The sequence below is a fragment of the Phaenicophaeus curvirostris genome, chromosome 26, assembly GCF_032191515.1.
Source record: "Phaenicophaeus curvirostris isolate KB17595 chromosome 26, BPBGC_Pcur_1.0, whole genome shotgun sequence".
Lineage (NCBI taxonomy): Eukaryota > Metazoa > Chordata > Aves > Cuculiformes > Cuculidae > Phaenicophaeus > Phaenicophaeus curvirostris.
The window spans coordinates 3,318,402-3,335,149 of NC_091417.1; the positions used below are offsets into that span (position 1 = coordinate 3,318,402).

Consider the following 16,748-nt stretch of genomic DNA (forward strand, 5'->3'; position numbering starts at 1 on the left):
GAATTTGACCGGTGGGTGACCGTTGCCTTCCAGCTGACCCCGACGTCCCATCCCATCCCTCCCAACGTCGGGAGCCTCCCAGAGGGGTTATTAATGGGAACCCATCGCCAACGAGCTGTCCCCACAGCCCACCGCCCAGCACAAGAGGGAATGGCCTCAAGCTCCACCAGGGGAGGTTCAGGCTGGACATTAGGAAAGAATTTTTCATGGAAAGGGTCATTGGGCAGTGGCAGAGGCTGCCCAGGGAGGGGGTTGAGTCCCCTTCCCTGGAGGGGTTTAAGGCACGGGTGGACGAGGTGCTGAGGGACATGGGTTAGTGATTGATGGGAATGGTTGGACTCGATGATCTGGTGGGTCTCTTCCAACCTGGTGATTCTATGATTCTATGAGTCTACCTGAGCGCTGAGCCCCGACAGCACTCGTTACACATTTGCTCCATCACCCACCAGCTTCAGCAGACTGGGGGGGTCTGTGGCCCCAAATCCAAGCAAAATGCCACTAGATGTCACCACCTGCCTTTCGTTCAGGGTCCGGGATATGGGAATATGTTCCCCCCCTTACCCTCCCTCCTGCTTTCATTGAAAGCAATTGAGAGAATTAACTTATCCGGTTTTATGGCCTGCTTGTCACATCCAACTAAGCCCACTTAAAATAGGAAGTCTCTCTGCATTCAAATAATTATCATAACATACAAATCACTCAGCCAGGGGACAAGGGAGCGGTGCCAGGGAAGGGGACGCGATGCTGTTGTTCTGCTGGGATTGCTGCTTCCCCCTGCTCAAATTCCTCAAGCTCTGCCAGGGGAGGTTTAGGCTGAATATTAGGAAAATTTTTTTCATGGAAAAGGTCATTGGTCCCTGGCAGAGGCTGCCCAGGGAGGGGGTTGAGTCCCCTTCCCTGGAGGGGTTTGAGGGATGGGTGGATGAGGTGCTGAGGGACATGGGTTAGTGATTGATGGGAATGGTTGGACTCGATGATCCAGTGGGTCTTTTCCAACCTGGTGATTCTATGATTCTATGAATTCCTTTCCCCACGGTTTAGCTGCAAGGAGTTGGGTAGCGGTGTTTTGGGGTCCCTGCAAAGAGGGGTGATGAAGGGTTTACAGGCTTTGCAGCTCAGCCAGCTCTGGAGACGACCCCCCCAAAACCCCTTATCCCTGTGGCGCTGGGACCAGCTGAAGCGCTGGTGGCACTTGGGGTGCAGCAAGGAGCCTCCTGGGAGGATGAGGAGAAAAGGCTTCGAAGGTCCCATGCCCTGGAGTTGTGACAGGGCAGCAAAGGGATGCTCGGCGCATGCAGCGGGTGATGAGGGATGCTCCGAGGAGGGATGCAGCGGGGGATGCTGCTGCCCTTGCCCCAAGCAGGACCGCGCATCCCACCCACCACAGCATCCCCTCCATCCCCATCCCCTCCATCCCCATCCCCTCCATCCCCATCCCCACGGCTGCTGAATCCCCCCCCAGCTCCCGATGTCCACCAACCCCCAAATCACTTTTCCCCGCTGTTGATGCTCGAAATGTCAGACAGGACCCGAGCAGCAGCCGGCGTGTTTCAAACACACCAGATGGATTTTTATATTAGCTACTATTTCATGTTCAGACAGAGCGACCGCACCGCGAAAGCGGCAGCCTCGATGCTGCCGAGTTTGCTTCTGTGAGATTAATTCGGCGAAATTAATTGGGACAAGATTGAAAAGGAAATTAAAATGCAGCTGAGTGAACAGGCTTTTCAAACACCTTTTCCCCCCTTTGCCATCTCCCTCCTTCCTCCTCGTCTTTGGCCCCACGCCGCCTGGGTTCTGCGGTGGCCGCGAGCATCCGTCGCGCAAAGTAATTTACGGGGGAAAAGCTCTCAGGACCGATCGGTTACGTGTGAGGAAGCCGGCACAAGAGTCGCAATCTGGAGCCACTGAAGAGAGCGAAAACCCTGCCGTGACTCCAAGCTGTGTTCCTGAGCTGGTGTGAGGGGGAGAACCCAACCCACTTGGCCATCGGTGGGATGGACCGAGGCTCCAGCAGTGATTTGGGCACCGGGGGCTGGGGGTATCGCCCCCAGGGATGCTCCTGGTGCCACCACCCTGGATAAATGAGGTGATGAGCCAGGGCTGTGGGTCAGTGGCCGGAGCGTGCCAGCTCCTTCCCAGGGGGCAGCGAGTCACTCAGTGCTGCCATAAAGCACTTGGAGATCCACAGATGGGGAGTTCTCAGCCTTCCAGAAAGGGCCTCAACACCAAGGATCAAAGCTGCTCTCTGCTGCTGCCAGGGATGCAGCTGCTCTGTGAAGATGCGCAGGAGGTGGCTTCAAATACATCAGCTAATAATGTCTGCTGGGCTGCACCGCACCATTTTGGACCTTCGGGGAGGTGGATGTGCCCGCACTGGGCTCAGAGCAGCCACAGCACCAACTTGGAGCCCACCGGGACAAGCTGCTGTCCTGGCTCTGTGGGACCCGTGCTGGGGATCCGGCTTGGAGGGCTCTGATGGATGGAGAAACCCTCCAAGGTGAGGATTGGCACTGCTGCTGTGACTCTGCTGCCCATCACCAGGGCATCTGGTCACCTCTGTCGACCCTGGGGGCACCCTGTGGCTACTGCCAGGATGCCTAAGTAAATCTGATTCTTTTTGTAGCCATAAAACATGGCCTTGAAGTGATAAAATTCATCCCTGTGGGGGGCTGTGAGTCCTCTGATGTTCACAGAATCACGGAATGTCATAGAATCCTGGAATGGTTTGGGTTGGAAGGGACCTCAAAGCCCATCCAGTTCCAACCCTTCAACCCCTCCAGGGATGGGGCAGCCACCACTGCTCGGGGCAACCTGGGCCAGGGCCTCCCCACCCTCACAGCAAAACATTTCTCCCTAAGATCTCATCTCAATCTCCCCTCTTTCAGCTGAAAACTGTTCCCCCTCATCCTATCCCTGCCCTCCCCAATCAGGAACCTCTCCCCAGGTTTCCTGGAGCCCCTTTCAGTACCGGAGGCTGCTCTAAGGTCTCCACGGAGCCTTCTCTTCTACAGGTGGATAACCCCACCTTCCCCAGACCATCAGACTGGGATTCAAAGCACATTGCAAAACCCCATCCACACCGTGCAACCCCCAGGTTCATCACCACCCTTGGGGTGCAAAGAGCATTCCAAACCAAAGCCAGCCCCACTAATCCATCGCTGTTCCCACGTCGGATTGGGATGCAAAGCGCATTGCAAACTACCATCCATAAAATGCAACCACCCCATCTCCTTGCTGCCAGCCGGGGCCACCGTGGTCCGGCAGGGACCGGCTTGGAGCCAGGCTGGAGCCCTGCAGGGATGAGCGAGGGTAGGGGAGGGCCACAGGCACCGCTGGCTCTGCTCTTGCCCCTGCAGACCTGCTAATGCAAACACTTAATTTATTCACCTGCGTGCGTTTGCCGAAGGGAGCCCTGGTCACACCCGGCTGAGCAACTCAATTACCCCTGTAATACCCGAGCAACAGCACGTACAGACTCCATTACTGGGGAGAAATATAAACCCAAAATAATCTTGCCTTGGGGCATTTGAAATGTCGCGTGTGAAAGGAGGGAGCAGGGGCAGGAGTGGCATCGATGGGGCAGTCCCAGAGGGGAGAATGGGATGCCGGGGTCCAGGTCCCGCTCCCCCCTCCCCAAAATTGCTAATTTATCTCTGCTTTAAACCTCGATTTTTACCCGTTTTACCAGTTCTTGACCTTGCAATTGGGCCCCAGCGCCGTGATGGTGAACGTGGGGCTGCCACCCATGCTCTCACCTTGCTTAGGATGTAGATGAGGTCCCCGCGGCGGAAGGAGAGCTCGTCGGGATGCTCGCCACTGCAATCCCACATGCCTTGGTAGTAATTAGCGTAATCACGCTGAGAACCTCCTAAGGGAAAGGAAAGAGAGGTCAGGGTGATGGGAATTACAAGGGGATATATTGGGGTGATGGGGCTGGTGTCTGATGGGGGAAGAAAAGGAATGTTTGGGTTATTAATTGTGCGTTTCAGTTCAAGGGCAGAGACCAAAGAGACTGCAGGAAGAAGGGGCTGGTCAATAAGTAACTGCAGAATCTGTGAATACACACAAACACATCGATAAATGTTTCAGTTTCAGAATTAAAGCCGTTCACTACAAACCACAAAGGGAACCAAAGAGGCTTTCCCTCTCCCTCAAGTCCCTCAGGCTCAAGCCAAGCTGTCCCCGAGGTGAATGTCCATAACCTGGTCAAGAGGGGGACACGTGGCACCAGTGCCAGCTCCCCAGCACGGTGACAGCCGGGCCAGAGGCCATGGAAGAGGAATATTGCTAATTAACAAGGGTATTTGCACAGAGCCTCTGGGGCGATGCTGCTGGGGAAGGTGACAGCTGAGTTTATTAATTAAAGAAGCCAAGCAGGAGATTGCAGGCGATGGAGCGGGGCCCGTTCAACAAGGAAACAGCACCCAGAGCAAGAACAAGGAGAGCAGGGAGCAGACACTTGCCCTGACACCCTGCTCCCAGGAAGGCAGAGAAGGTCCCAAGCCTTCTATTGCATGAGAAAACCTGATAGCTTAGGTCTCAATCCTAGAATTGCAGAATCATGGAATGGTTTGGGTTGGAAGGGACCTCAAAGCTCATCCAGTTCCACCCCTGCCAGGGGCAGGGACACCTCCCACTGGATCAGGAGCTCCAAGCCCCATCCAACCTGGCCTTGAACCCCTCCAGGGATGGGGCAGCCACCACTGCTCTGGGCAACCTTCACAGGAAAACATTTCTTCCTAAGATCTCATCTCAATCTCCCCTCTTTCAGCTGAAAACCGTTCCCCTTTGTCCTGGTTTAATGGTTTTCCATGGTCTTCCCATCAGCCCGCGAGTTCGAGGTGATCACAGTTTGCTGCGGGAAGGGAATGTGAGTCAGCAAACTCTGTTTTTCCCCTTTTTTTTTTTGAGGGAAGGCAAAGGATCTATTTGCTGAAAGCCGTGAGTTAGGGCTGACCAGGCTTTTGGCAACCGATGCCGAGGCTGGGGACCACCCTGGGCTAAATGTGCACATGGGTTTTCTGGAATATGTCGCAGCAGCGCTTCCAGAGCAAAACATTCCCATCTTAGAACAGCATTTCCCACCCCGAAGTCTGGCTCAGACATCAAAGCCACCACAAAAGGAGGATCCCTGCCATGGGGACAGAGAACATCTCACCGTGCAACAAGACCAGCTGGGTCTGCTGCCAAGGGAGATGCCCCAGTTTGCAGACTGGGGAAGCGACTTTTCCCAGCACATCCAGCAGAACTTTCACAGCATCAATAGAACAGCCCCCCAAAAAAAGCCCAGATTCCCTGTTTCTAAGCACACAAGACGACTGTTAAAACACGCTCCTGGACCAAAGGCTGCAGGCAGGAGCCTGCTCTGATGGCACAGCACCAACGCGGGGGTGAATCCAGATGTCACGACACAGACGTCTCCATGATGTGACCCCTATGGATAATTAAACCCAGTAAAACCACATTCTGCAGGGGGAGGATTCGAGCAGCGGGGCTGTACCAGCGACCTGCGCTGCTCTGCCGTGCGGCTGCACCGAGCCCAGAAAGCATAAATAGAAAATATTGAGCACATGTTGGAGGAAATGTTTCTAATATGGTATAAGGGACCGAGTGATAAGGGTGCATCTGGAGTGCTGTGCCCAGATTTGATCACCTAAATATGAAAAAGGACATTACAGCGATGGATAACGGCACAGCAGGGAGCAGCCGGAATGACTCAGGGACTTGGGGAACTTAAATAGAAAGGCTGGGGAAAAAAAAAGTAGGTCTGCATCCTTTGGAAAGTATTAAAGGGGGAGCACACAGTGGCTAGGAAAAGATTGTGAAGGGAATAGAAGGAGTAGGAGCTACTGAGTTATTTAAGCTTGTGCTAAGTGCGGGAATCAGAGGTTATGAACCAGAGGAAAAGGAAATATCAGAGCGTGTGGACACCGAGTGGGAGGATGTGGCGAGCGGTAGCTTTGGTAGGAGCCAGCAAATCAGGTAATTAACACAAAAGATCATTACAGGAATTATCATGGAATCCTGGAATAGTTTGGGTTGGAAGGGACCTCAAAACCCATCCAGTTCCACCCCTGCCATGGGCAGGGACACCTCCCACTGGATCAGGGGCTCCAAGCTCCATCCAACCTGGCCTTGGACACCTCAAATTCTACAGAGCATCATCATGAACTTGCTGGCAAAGCGATTGAAACTCTGATTTCTCTGCTCCTCAGACAGAGCTCTGCTCTCATGTATCGAGACGGGAAGGGGCTTTGGGTTGAGATGGAAAATGCAACTTCCAACAAGCTGTTTCCAGAGTTGAAAGTGCTTATTTACCCCCAAGAACACCCCCCAGGACAGGGACCCAGGTATCTTCTCGCCTGCAGGGAGGATGCTGCTGGGAAGCTGGAGTCAGCCTTGTCCCACTTGCCCCAGGAACACTTGGGAGGCGCCTCTATCCCACATCTGCTCTTTCCTGCTTATCAGAGGAACAAGAAGACCTCAAAGGCATCTTGCCACTTAGTCAAGGAGTGGAGAAAGGGGAAGCCATTGGTAAAACAGAGGTCGTATGCATGAGCCTGGACAGGATCCTCTGCGAGTACAAGACTAGGTGATTTACCAGCCCATAGGAAGGTTTGTGCTCCCAACAGTTGGGGTGGTTTTTTCCAGCTCTGTCAGCTGCGCGGACTGAAGGTCTCACCCCTTCCTCCAGCCCTGTCTTCAAAAGGTCACCATTAATTGCATCAGACGAGGAAGATGCCTCACGATGCACTTCAGAAGCAACAAAGAGCTTCGTGCCAGCCACCGAGAATACTATTGTATTGTATTTGATAGGAATGGCTGGACTCAATGATCCGGTGGGTCTTTTCCAACCTGGTGATTCTACGATTCTATGAATACCTTGTGAAAATTGAGACCGTTTGCAGCAAAGGGATCCTGGATCATATTCTAGCACTTAAATATAAGGGAGAGCTTCATTCTGCAGTCTCCACACGGGATGGTGAATAACTGTGATCCTCCCAACCTGCCGGTTCCAGGCTGGTGGGACGCAGGCTGGATCCAGACGAGGCACCCCAGGATTCCTGCATCCCCCCTGTGTTAATCCTCCTCGCTTTTGCAGCAAAGAGGTTTCGGTTTAAAAGACCCCATGCCCCGTCTAGACATTTAAATCTGCGTTCAGGGCAGCGCCGTGATTCCAGCGCAGCTGATTTACACTGATATAAGTGGGACGAGAGCCTGTTCCTGTGTTTATGGGCCTTGGGGTCATTAACAAACCCAGCCAAATGTGACAACCGCATCATTTTCTTCTTCTGCAGCCTGTGCGGCCCGAAGCCGGGGCTGGAGGAGCAGCAGGATCCTCCCCAGCCCCTTGGCTTCGGGCGTGTTGCTTTTGAAGCCTGTTGATGCTGAAACCTAATGACAACCGTCTGCAGCTCAGGGGCGTTCACTGCTGTGCTTGTGCTGGGTGGAACCTCCTGCCACGCTGAGACAGAAGGCAGCCTGACGGGCTTTTTTATTTTCTGAGTTGAGGAATTTTTGCTCCGGTTGTGTGTGCGAGCGGTAAGCTCGCGCGGCAGCAGCGGCCCCGCAGCCCACCCAGCGCAGAAGGCAGGGATTAAGCAGCCTTGAGCGGAGCAAACGGGTGTCTAGGCAGGAGCAGCCTGCAGCTCTCAGCTGGATTTGCTGGGCTGCTCCGGCATCGTGGCATCCTCGTGGTTCTTAGAAATTAGAAACCATCGTTTTCCATTAGCCAAATGCTCATCTGGCACTTGGGCAGCGTGATATAATTAAGAAATAGCTCTGTCCCTCCCTCCCCGCAGCCCGACCCTCTGCTCAAGGACTCCTATCATCTCTTCCTCGCCCTTCGTCCAGTTGGACAGGAGCACAAATTACCGAGGCAAGAGGCACAAGGGCTGGCGTTCCCGGCACTGCGATAACCTTTCCCTCTTGAAACACAGCCCAGCTCTGCAGAGGTGAGAGTCTTCTCTATTAAAGAGCGTAAAAACAGACACAGGACTTAAAGCAATCACGACAACACTAATAACCAACCCAGTTATAACGATTAACAACAATTACAACCGCCAGGCAGATGCTAATGAGTACGAGCAGGGTGGTTAAACGGCTGGCAGGGCTGTGAGAGGCACGAGCCAAACTCCTCGAGGTGGCCTTGGGGTGTGGGTTCATCATCACCTCTGGCACAACCTGCCACGAAGCCGCATTCTGCTCCCCGCTGAGCTTCACCTCCGGCTGGAAAACCCAGGGGGCAGCTGCTTTCCTGCCGCCTGGTCCTTCGGATGTTGAAACGCCAGGGCAGTTGTGAGAGGCGAAGAAAAACGTGTGTGTGTACGTGCATGTCCCATTGCCTTCTGCTTTCCTTACCCCGCAATGAGGCATCTCAGTTTATAAAGGGCAGGACATCATTTATTCCGAGCTCTGGATGCTGGTACCAGCTGCCTCTGCCACGTCTCCGGTGGCCAAACAAGTCACTGTGCTAGGGCTGGGGGGAAACAAGCTCTGCAAAACCACAAGGAGTGGAGAAACGTTGACTTACTCTGGTCTCTGCAAGCAGCAAGGACTCAACCTTGGCTGTGCGACCAAGATTTTGGTAGAAACAGGTCTGAGCACCCTCCTGGGCCGGTGGCAAAGGCACAGGAAACATCCACGGGGGCGTTGGATGTTTCCAAAAGGAACCGTTGGATCAGGCTCTCCAGAAATGCCAGGGATCACAGACTCATGAATCATTTAAGTTGGAAAATACCTTTAAAATTATTGAGTCCAATCACAAACCCCACGCTGCCAAGTCCACCACTAAACCATGTCCCTAAGCACCACATTCACAGGGCTTTCAAGTGCGTTCTCCACCCTTCCCTGGGCAGCCTGTTCCAACACCTGGCAACCCTTTCAGAGAGGAAAGTTTTCCTAATCTCCAGTTTAAGCCTCCCCTGGCACAACTTGAGGTCGTTTCCTCTCATCCTATTGCTTGTTCCTTGGCAAAGTCGGGCATGGGGGCTCTGAGACTGTTGGGAGGCATAAATCAGCTGAGCTCATGCATTCGGGAGGGCACAAACACGCATGAAACTGGTTTAGCCACCCACTCGCAACATCCAAACCCTCTGGTCTCCATCATCCGATGAGCAGGACGGCTGCTGCAGGTCCCTGGCCGGGCAGGCACCCTGTGAGCCCAGCAAGAGCATCCCCTCCAAGCTCTGGAGCAGGAGGATGGTGCAGGAAGCTCTCCTGAGCTGGGCTTTGCCCGGAGGAGGTGTTTTCCCATGTGGTGAGGAACGAGACGGGATGCAGGAAACCCCCGGCCAGTCCAGCCCCGGCTGCTCGGACACAAGCGCCGCTTTCCTGTGTCAGGGAGGAAGCGGCAATGGAAAGTGAAGCAGGTGGGACTAGGGAGGAAACAGATCTTCCGCTCCCATCCCATGGTGCAGGTCCTTAAGGAAAAAGCAGGGGTGGGGGCCCTGGTGACCATGGCAGGCTCTCAGGCGATGGCTGTGAGTGGACGGCATGGGTTGCTGGGGTGGTGGAGTGTGTCCGTCCGGCTTCCCGTGCCAAGATTCCTCCCTGTGGTGGCTTCCTCTGGGCCACAACTTGCTTCCTGCCCTCTCTCCAGGCTGTTTCTGCCTCAGCACCTCACCCCAGCCCCTCAAGATGCACCAGGAGGCCTGGCTCCCTCTCCACGGTCCAGGATGGGATGAGGGACAGGGATGGGCGTGCCTCCATGGAGATCTATCAGCACACAGATCTCACCAGGCAGGATGAGGGATGGATGTTGGGGCTCCTCCATGGAGAGCTCACTAAGGCCACTCCCCATGGAGTGCCTGTCCACAAAGGAGATGCACCCCCCATGCCTGAAGCATGGAGAATCATAGAATCACCAGGTTGGAAAAGACCCACCGGATCATCGAGTCCAACCATTCCTATCAATCACTAACCCATGTCCCTCAGCACCTCGTCCACCCGTCCCTTAAACCCCTCCAGGGAAGGGGACTCAACCCCCTCCCTGGGCAGCCTCTGTCACTGCCCAGTGACCCTTTCCATGAAAAAATTTTTTCCTAATGTCCAGCCTGAACCTCCCCTGGTGGAGCTTGAGGCCATTCCCTCTCGTCCTGTCCCCTGTCCCTTGGGAGAAGAGCCCAGCTCCCTCCTCTCCACAACCTCCTCTCAGGGAGTTGCAGAGAGCAATGAGGTCTCCCCTCAGCCTCCTCTTCTCCAGGCTAAACACCCCCAGCTCTCTCAGCCGCTCCTCTTCTTCTCCAGCCCCCTTCAACAGCTTCGTTGCTTTTCTCTGGACTCGCTCCAGAGCCTCAACATCCTTCTTGTGGTGAGGGGCCCAGAACTGACCCCAGGATTCGAGGAGCGGTCTCCCCAGTGCCGAGTCCAGAGGAAGAAGAACCTCCCTGGACCTGCTGGCCACGCCGTTTCTGATCCAAGCCAAGATGCCATTGGCCTTCTTGGCCACCTGGGCCCCTGCTGGCTCATGGTCAGTCGCTGTCAACCAACACCCCCAGGTCTTTCTCCTCCAGGCAGCTTTCCAGTCAGAAGAAGAAGATAGGGGAGCTCCCCAAACTTGTTTTATTTGAACTTCACCAGCTGCAGAATCTCCTCTGTCACCCAATAGTCTGCTCCTGGGGCCTCTCCCATCCTCCACACCGGCCTCCATCATCACCTGCACCCCACAACTCTCAAATGTGACCACACTTAAGACTCCCCAACCTGGAGCTCCTTTGCATTGGCCACAGGGTGGACTCTTACCTCTCTGCCTGCTCCTGGCATCCTCGGGGTCCTCTGGGAAGTGGGGCTCCAGCTCCTCCTCTGGGGGTGGAAAACAGAGCAGAGAAGTCAGAGGAAGGGCTATGAGCGTTCGTGCCGCATCGACCCCCTGGCAAGGAGAGGGCTGCAAGAGCATCCGACTGTCGGAATAATAAATCTCTGGCTTAATTGTCAAGAGTGGAAGGGAGGAAGTCACAGATAATATTTTAAAACATGTTGCATGAAAATATGAATTGTTGTTAACAGTGGCAAAAACAAATCACTTATTATAGCCTCATAAATTCAGGCAGCACTTTGCAAGTGCCCTATAGGAAAAGACTCTTCCTGCGCAGGACGCAGAGCCCAGGGACAACGAGAAATGTGAGAAGGATGGGGGACAGAAGCAAAAAGGAGAGAGAAAGAGAACCCTGGGCAGCGGAGGGCGGGTAGGGTGGCACGGCTGCCGAGGACACGGAAAGAGGATGCAAGAATTCTAGGATCTGAAAATCACTAGGTTGGAGAAGACCTCTAGGATCATCGAGTCCAACCAAGAAAATAGTAAATGGTGATGCCATGGAAAAGGTTAAGGAGAGAGGAGCTGGAAGTGAGAGAATCATCACAGAATCATGGAATGGTTTGGGTTGGAAGGGACCTCAAAGACCATCCAGTTCCAGCTCCTGCCATGGGCAGGGACACCTCCCACTGGATCAGGGGCTCCAAGCCCCATCCAACCTGGCCTTGAACCCCTCCAGGGATGGGGCAACCTGGGCCAAGGTCTCCCCACCTTCACAGCAAAACATTTCTCCCTAAGGGAAACTTTGCAAGAATGTCTGGTGAGTGACGGGGCAAGGATGTGTACACAAATAAGTTTAAATAAGATTATTTAACCACAAGCCAGGTCCAACCCCTCCATCCTGAGCTGCTCAGGGTGCTGGAGCAAGGCGGGTGCACAGCACCCATATCAGCTGCCAAACAGCTATAAAGGCTAGAAGCAACCTAATAAAATAATGCAAATAAACCCCAATTCTCAAATATTTAAAAGCTGAATCGCTCATCCACATCTCTCTCACTGCTGCTGGCAAAGGGCCATGGGGAGCGCAGGCGGTGCGGTGCAGGAGAGGCATCCCTGCTGCATCCCAGGGGACGTGGCTTTGATGTCACCTTTAGGCAGAGCCAAACAAACCAAACCTGGGTCTCCTGCTGTTCCCACAGCCCCGGATCACCAGGCAGAGAAGCGCGGCTGCCGCTTGGCGCTTTCCGAGGACGCGGGGCCATCTCTCCCACCCGGCGTTGATCAATGCAAACCAGGTCCGACCTCCGCTGCCAATTACAAATTGCATCCCAGGCTGGAGGGTCACGGCGGCTGCCCCTGTGTTAGACGGGAAGCGGCACCAAAGATCTTTTCTAAATAAATCAGACTTTATTGTAAAACTCGGCCGTTGATGAGACAGAACCTCGTTAGCATTGATTTTAAAATAAATTATTGAAAGTGGCTTTTGCCTGCTCTTTGCATTTGTAAAAGAGAACATAAATGTAGTTGGAACAGCGCTCTCCCCCCCATCATTCCCATGCACGCACCCCAGATCCTTCAATCTGGGTTCCTTTACACTTTAACCAATAGCACCAAGTCCCCCAATTCCATCTTGCGCAGTGACACCAGCTCCCACACCTCTGTGCTGTGAAAATCCCAGAGCCGTTCTCCAAAGTGGGGTGAACCGGGGTACGGGACCGTGATCCGTGTGCTCAGCGTTGCGGGGCATTCGGGGAGATGCTAAGGCAATGCACCCACCCCCCTCCTGTCTGCTGGATGCACACGTGGCTTTGCCAGGCACCCATTCCCCCACCGCTCTGGGTGACAACAGCACCCAAGGGCCCCCCAAAGCCACCCCCTCCTCTCATCCGTGCTGCGCATCCCCCCGGCTCGCCTCCACGCCTGCATCCTGCAGGCACTGCTTCCATCCCAGAGCTGGGCTGTCCTCAGGAAACTTCTTCCCGGAGCCCTTCTCGCACCTCTTGGCACACACGATGCTCCTTGGGAAGTGGCAGCCAGCACCGGCACAGGAAAACGCGTGCCGTGGAGGAAACGCCGCCGCTGCCTCTCCAAAATCAGCAAAGCTGCACGAATCCTGCACTGCTGGCTCCTTCCCAGCTCCGGCTCCCTGCCCAGATGGAGTGCTGGGCATCTGGGGGTGCTTCGAGGATCCTGGGGAAATGCATCTGTCCTGCCTCCTCCTCAGTCTCCTAGGAGCACCCCCAAACTGCAGAGCCAGTGCCCTTTGCTGGTAGAGCTCATGGGGAGCCACATTTACAGCCCCTCTGTGTCCTGGACCCATGGGAGCAGCTGCTCCCACACATCCTTGCTCCCCAGGAGCATGTGAGGCTGTCAGGTAGGGGCTGGGGAGGTTTTCCAGAGCACCCCTCTCTCCTTGTCTCACCTTGAGCCATTTAATTCCATATTTGATGGAACGAGGCACGTTCTAATCAGAAATCAAAGCCACAGACCCCATCCCTGTTTGTATCGCCTACTGGAGCCATCAGGTACTCTCCTTTGTTTCAGTCCTCTGTGCCTCAGTTTCCCTTTCTTCTCAAAGCCTCTGCTGCCCACTCACTCTGCTGTTTGCAAAAGATGCTCAGAGGAAAAACCTGGGTGATGCTCGGTGCCTTCCCTGCCCAGCATGCTCCAGGCTGGCCCTGCTGCAGCGAGCTCTTCGAGGCCAGTGGGCTGCGAGGCTGCGAAGGACGGAGGCTTTGAGGAAGGAAGGGAGGAAGCTCGCACGGGATTTTTCTCAGGAAAATGCGGTGGGCAGGGGGCTTCCCCTCTGCTGACAGCAGCCAAGCTCCTGCGTTTGCCCTCCTGCAACACCACAGCGGGGCCAGCCGCTGCCAACCCGCAGCCTGGCACAGATGCCTCGGGATGGCCACGGTGAGGGCACCGATCCTGGGCGCTGCTGAGCCCTGCACCACGGTTTGGGCTGTGCGTGCTGGCTCCAGGCACAGCCCTCGCTGCTTTCGAGCCGTGCAATTCATGAACAGGACCCGTGGGGTTGCGAGCAGCTCCCCTCTGCGCCACAGCCCTCCAGCCTGTTGCACCCACGTGCTTTCTGAGTCAAGGCTGGAAGCGACGCTTTGCCTTCCCAGGGCCTGGGTGCTTGGTCTCACCCAATATCTAGATTTTGTGGTGGTGAAAAATGCATCTCCTGGGGGCTGTTCTGCTTCCTCCTGTGCTGCCTCCCTCTTCAGAGCATCACATTATGGAAAATACCTTTCCATCCCCCTGGGCAGCCCCAGGCACCCACACCGGGCTCCAGAGCCCCACGGCATCACCCAGCCCCAGAAACGGCTGCGGAGAGGACGAGCCACCCACCCCACCGGAGCAGCCTGGGCACCGGGCAGATTCTCAGAGGAGCTGTGTTTTAATGTAGCAATTTGATTCAATTTTCCACTCTATAAAATTACCCATCACTGCTCGTTGCTTCCTAACAGACACCTTCACTCTTAATTTAACAATCCTATCGAATTCTGCCAGGGAAATTGGAAAAATTTATCACCTGTGAAATTTTATTTTTCCTTGGTTGTATCTGTTTTTGTAAAACTTCATTAACGACGATGACTTGCTGAGGAAATTATCTCTTCATCTCCCCCCCTTTCTTTTTTTTTTTTTCTCTCTCCCTCTTTCTCTCTGTTTCCACTCGGGACACGAGGGAGGCAGCCAGGCCCACAGGAGAGCGCAGTGGGGATGGAGACTTTGCTTGCTGGGAGTTCCCAGGAGTGTGAAGTGTTGAGGGGATGAGCTCAGGGCAGAGCAGACCCCTCCTCGCAGCCCCCGAGTCCTGCAAACTGGTTTCTCACCACTCACACGCTGAGCATCTGCCTCTACAGCCACGTGCCACCAGCATCCACCTTCAACCAGCCAGGGAACTGGGGTGTATGAGGGGTGAGAACCTCACCCAGATGGGAGAGCTGCGGCTTTGCTTCCCACCAGCAGCACCATGCATGGTGTCCAAGCTGCATCCCTGCCTGTCAGTGCGATTCCAGCCACGGGCTGCAGGAAGGATGCTGGATAGCCAGGAAGCAGAAGGGATGCGGGTGGAGGCAGCGTTCCAGCTGTCCTCAGCGTCCTCAGCGCAGCCAGGACCTGGGTGCAGGAGGTTTGGCCAAAGCCCAGTAGGCTCTGTGCAGCAGCAAAGCCCCTGGGATGCTCACGTGCTGGGGCTGGAGGATGCTCCAAAAGCCCTGGCTACAGCAAGGGGCTTCAACCTTCCTGTTTGAAACATCTGGGCTGGCGAGCAGCCTGAGAACAACCCTTTGGGCTGCCCAAGGAACCTCGTCACAAGCTTTATGGGCAGGACAGAAGCCCAGTAAAAGCCCATAATTAAAGGCAGGGTTTGGCTGGGCTGTTCCTTCCTCCACCACGATGCTCTGCAGCCCCAGCACCAGGGTCCCGATCCCCTTGAGCAGGGGATCAAGAGTGAAGCTGCCTGGTGGGGTCGGCTGCAGAGCTTTTGAGCCACTCTGCATCCCAGAGCGAGGGCAACGGAGGAGTCTGCCCCTAAATCCACCCTGCACAAGCTCCCAGCAGCATCACCATTCACCACGTGAAACCAGCCTCACATCTGAGACCTGGAGCCCCAGCTCTGCTCCCGGCATCTGTCTGGATTCAAAGCACTGAGCAGAGATTTCCTTTGGCAGCAGTAACGAGACAAAGATCCCAGGCACCATAAAACTTTCTGGTGCATTGAATATTTTTTCTTAATCGCTACAAATATAAAGTTCTGAAATAAATAAGAAGAAAGGACCTCTTCTGCACCTCCGAGTGGAGACACCAAGGTACCCTGCTCCTGGGGTGCAGAGAGCTGGGTGATGCCAACATCAGCGCTGAGGCAGAAGAGCACACGGGGCTGAATAAGGCTCAGGTGACCCTTTCCCCAAGCCCTGGGCATGTCACATCGTGGTAAGAAACGTTGCAGACTGTGTCATCCATGCAGGCTGTTTGGTTCTGTGCCAGAAGAGTGTTCCTGGCTCCTTTAACCGGCAGCCGCCGCCCTGCTGCCTCCAGACCTCGTGCACTGTTAGTGAACAAGCCCTAGTCTTTAATGCAGTTATTCTATCATCTCTTGGAAGGCCCATAATTGTGTTACAGCCATGACTGCATGCCCAGGAGGGAGCATTTTCATCATCTAAAGTCTGATTTTCCATGTAACACAGCCCAGAGATTCCACTCTCACCAAAATTAATGTTACTCAAGCTGAACGGAGCAGAACCGCTTAAAGCCGCCCCACTTGAATTTACAAACCTCACCAAACGAGAAAAGGTTCGCTCTTCTGGTCCATCATCTAGTCTGAACAAAGAAACGGGGTCAAACCTTTGAGTTATGGGTCCATTAAACTGAGCAGAGCCCTAGAAGTTCATTCCCATCCATATGTGTTGTGGCCAAGCTCCCTTCCATGTTTGCAGGGCTAAAGCTAGAGGACCTCTCAAGTTCTAACCTTCTTATTTGGCTGCTTACCTGGCAGAACCTCGTAGATGTCCTCCTCTTCCACCTCAATGTTTGTCTCATCCTGATTCAGGGTCATATTGTAGGATGCTGTGTTCACAGACTCAGAACTGTCCACATCATTATAGAGCTCTTCGTCCTCCTCATCACACGGGATAGTGAGGGAGCTCAGGTCTGGCAGGAGAGAGAAAAAGCGTGGTGAAAAAAGAGGAAATCGAAGTACCAGCTGGGTGCTGGTACTTTCAGAAAGTTGAAATCAAGTAACAAAGCCTGTGCCACCGTACTCTGTGCTCACGATGGACTTTGCAGGGGGAGAACCATCCCCTTGCTTGACCCATGAGCACCTGGTGGAAAGAAAACGGGACGGGAGCTGAGAACAGGTTAAAACAAAGGGAGAGCCCAAGAAAGGACAGCGAATGCCAGAGAACAAAGCCAACTTCAACAAATGCTTCAAGGAACTGAGCCTGATGCCACTCCTGAGCAGCTGCCTCGGGTTCCAGAGGGTTTCCCC

General features: G+C 54.4%; 1 protein-coding gene across 1 annotated transcript in view; it reads right to left on the minus strand.

Moving 5' to 3' along the window:
* Nucleotides 1-16,748, minus strand: part of SKAP1 (src kinase associated phosphoprotein 1) — a 161,834-nt gene that overhangs the window by 11,798 nt on the left and 133,288 nt on the right. Inside the window, exons 9-11 of the mRNA XM_069876863.1 lie at nt 16,250-16,411; nt 10,747-10,806; nt 3,759-3,871 (exon numbers count right to left, since the gene is read on the minus strand). Coding sequence (XP_069732964.1) covers nt 3,759-3,871; nt 10,747-10,806; nt 16,250-16,411 — 335 coding nt within the window. The remainder of the gene's footprint in view (nt 1-3,758; nt 3,872-10,746; nt 10,807-16,249; nt 16,412-16,748) is intronic.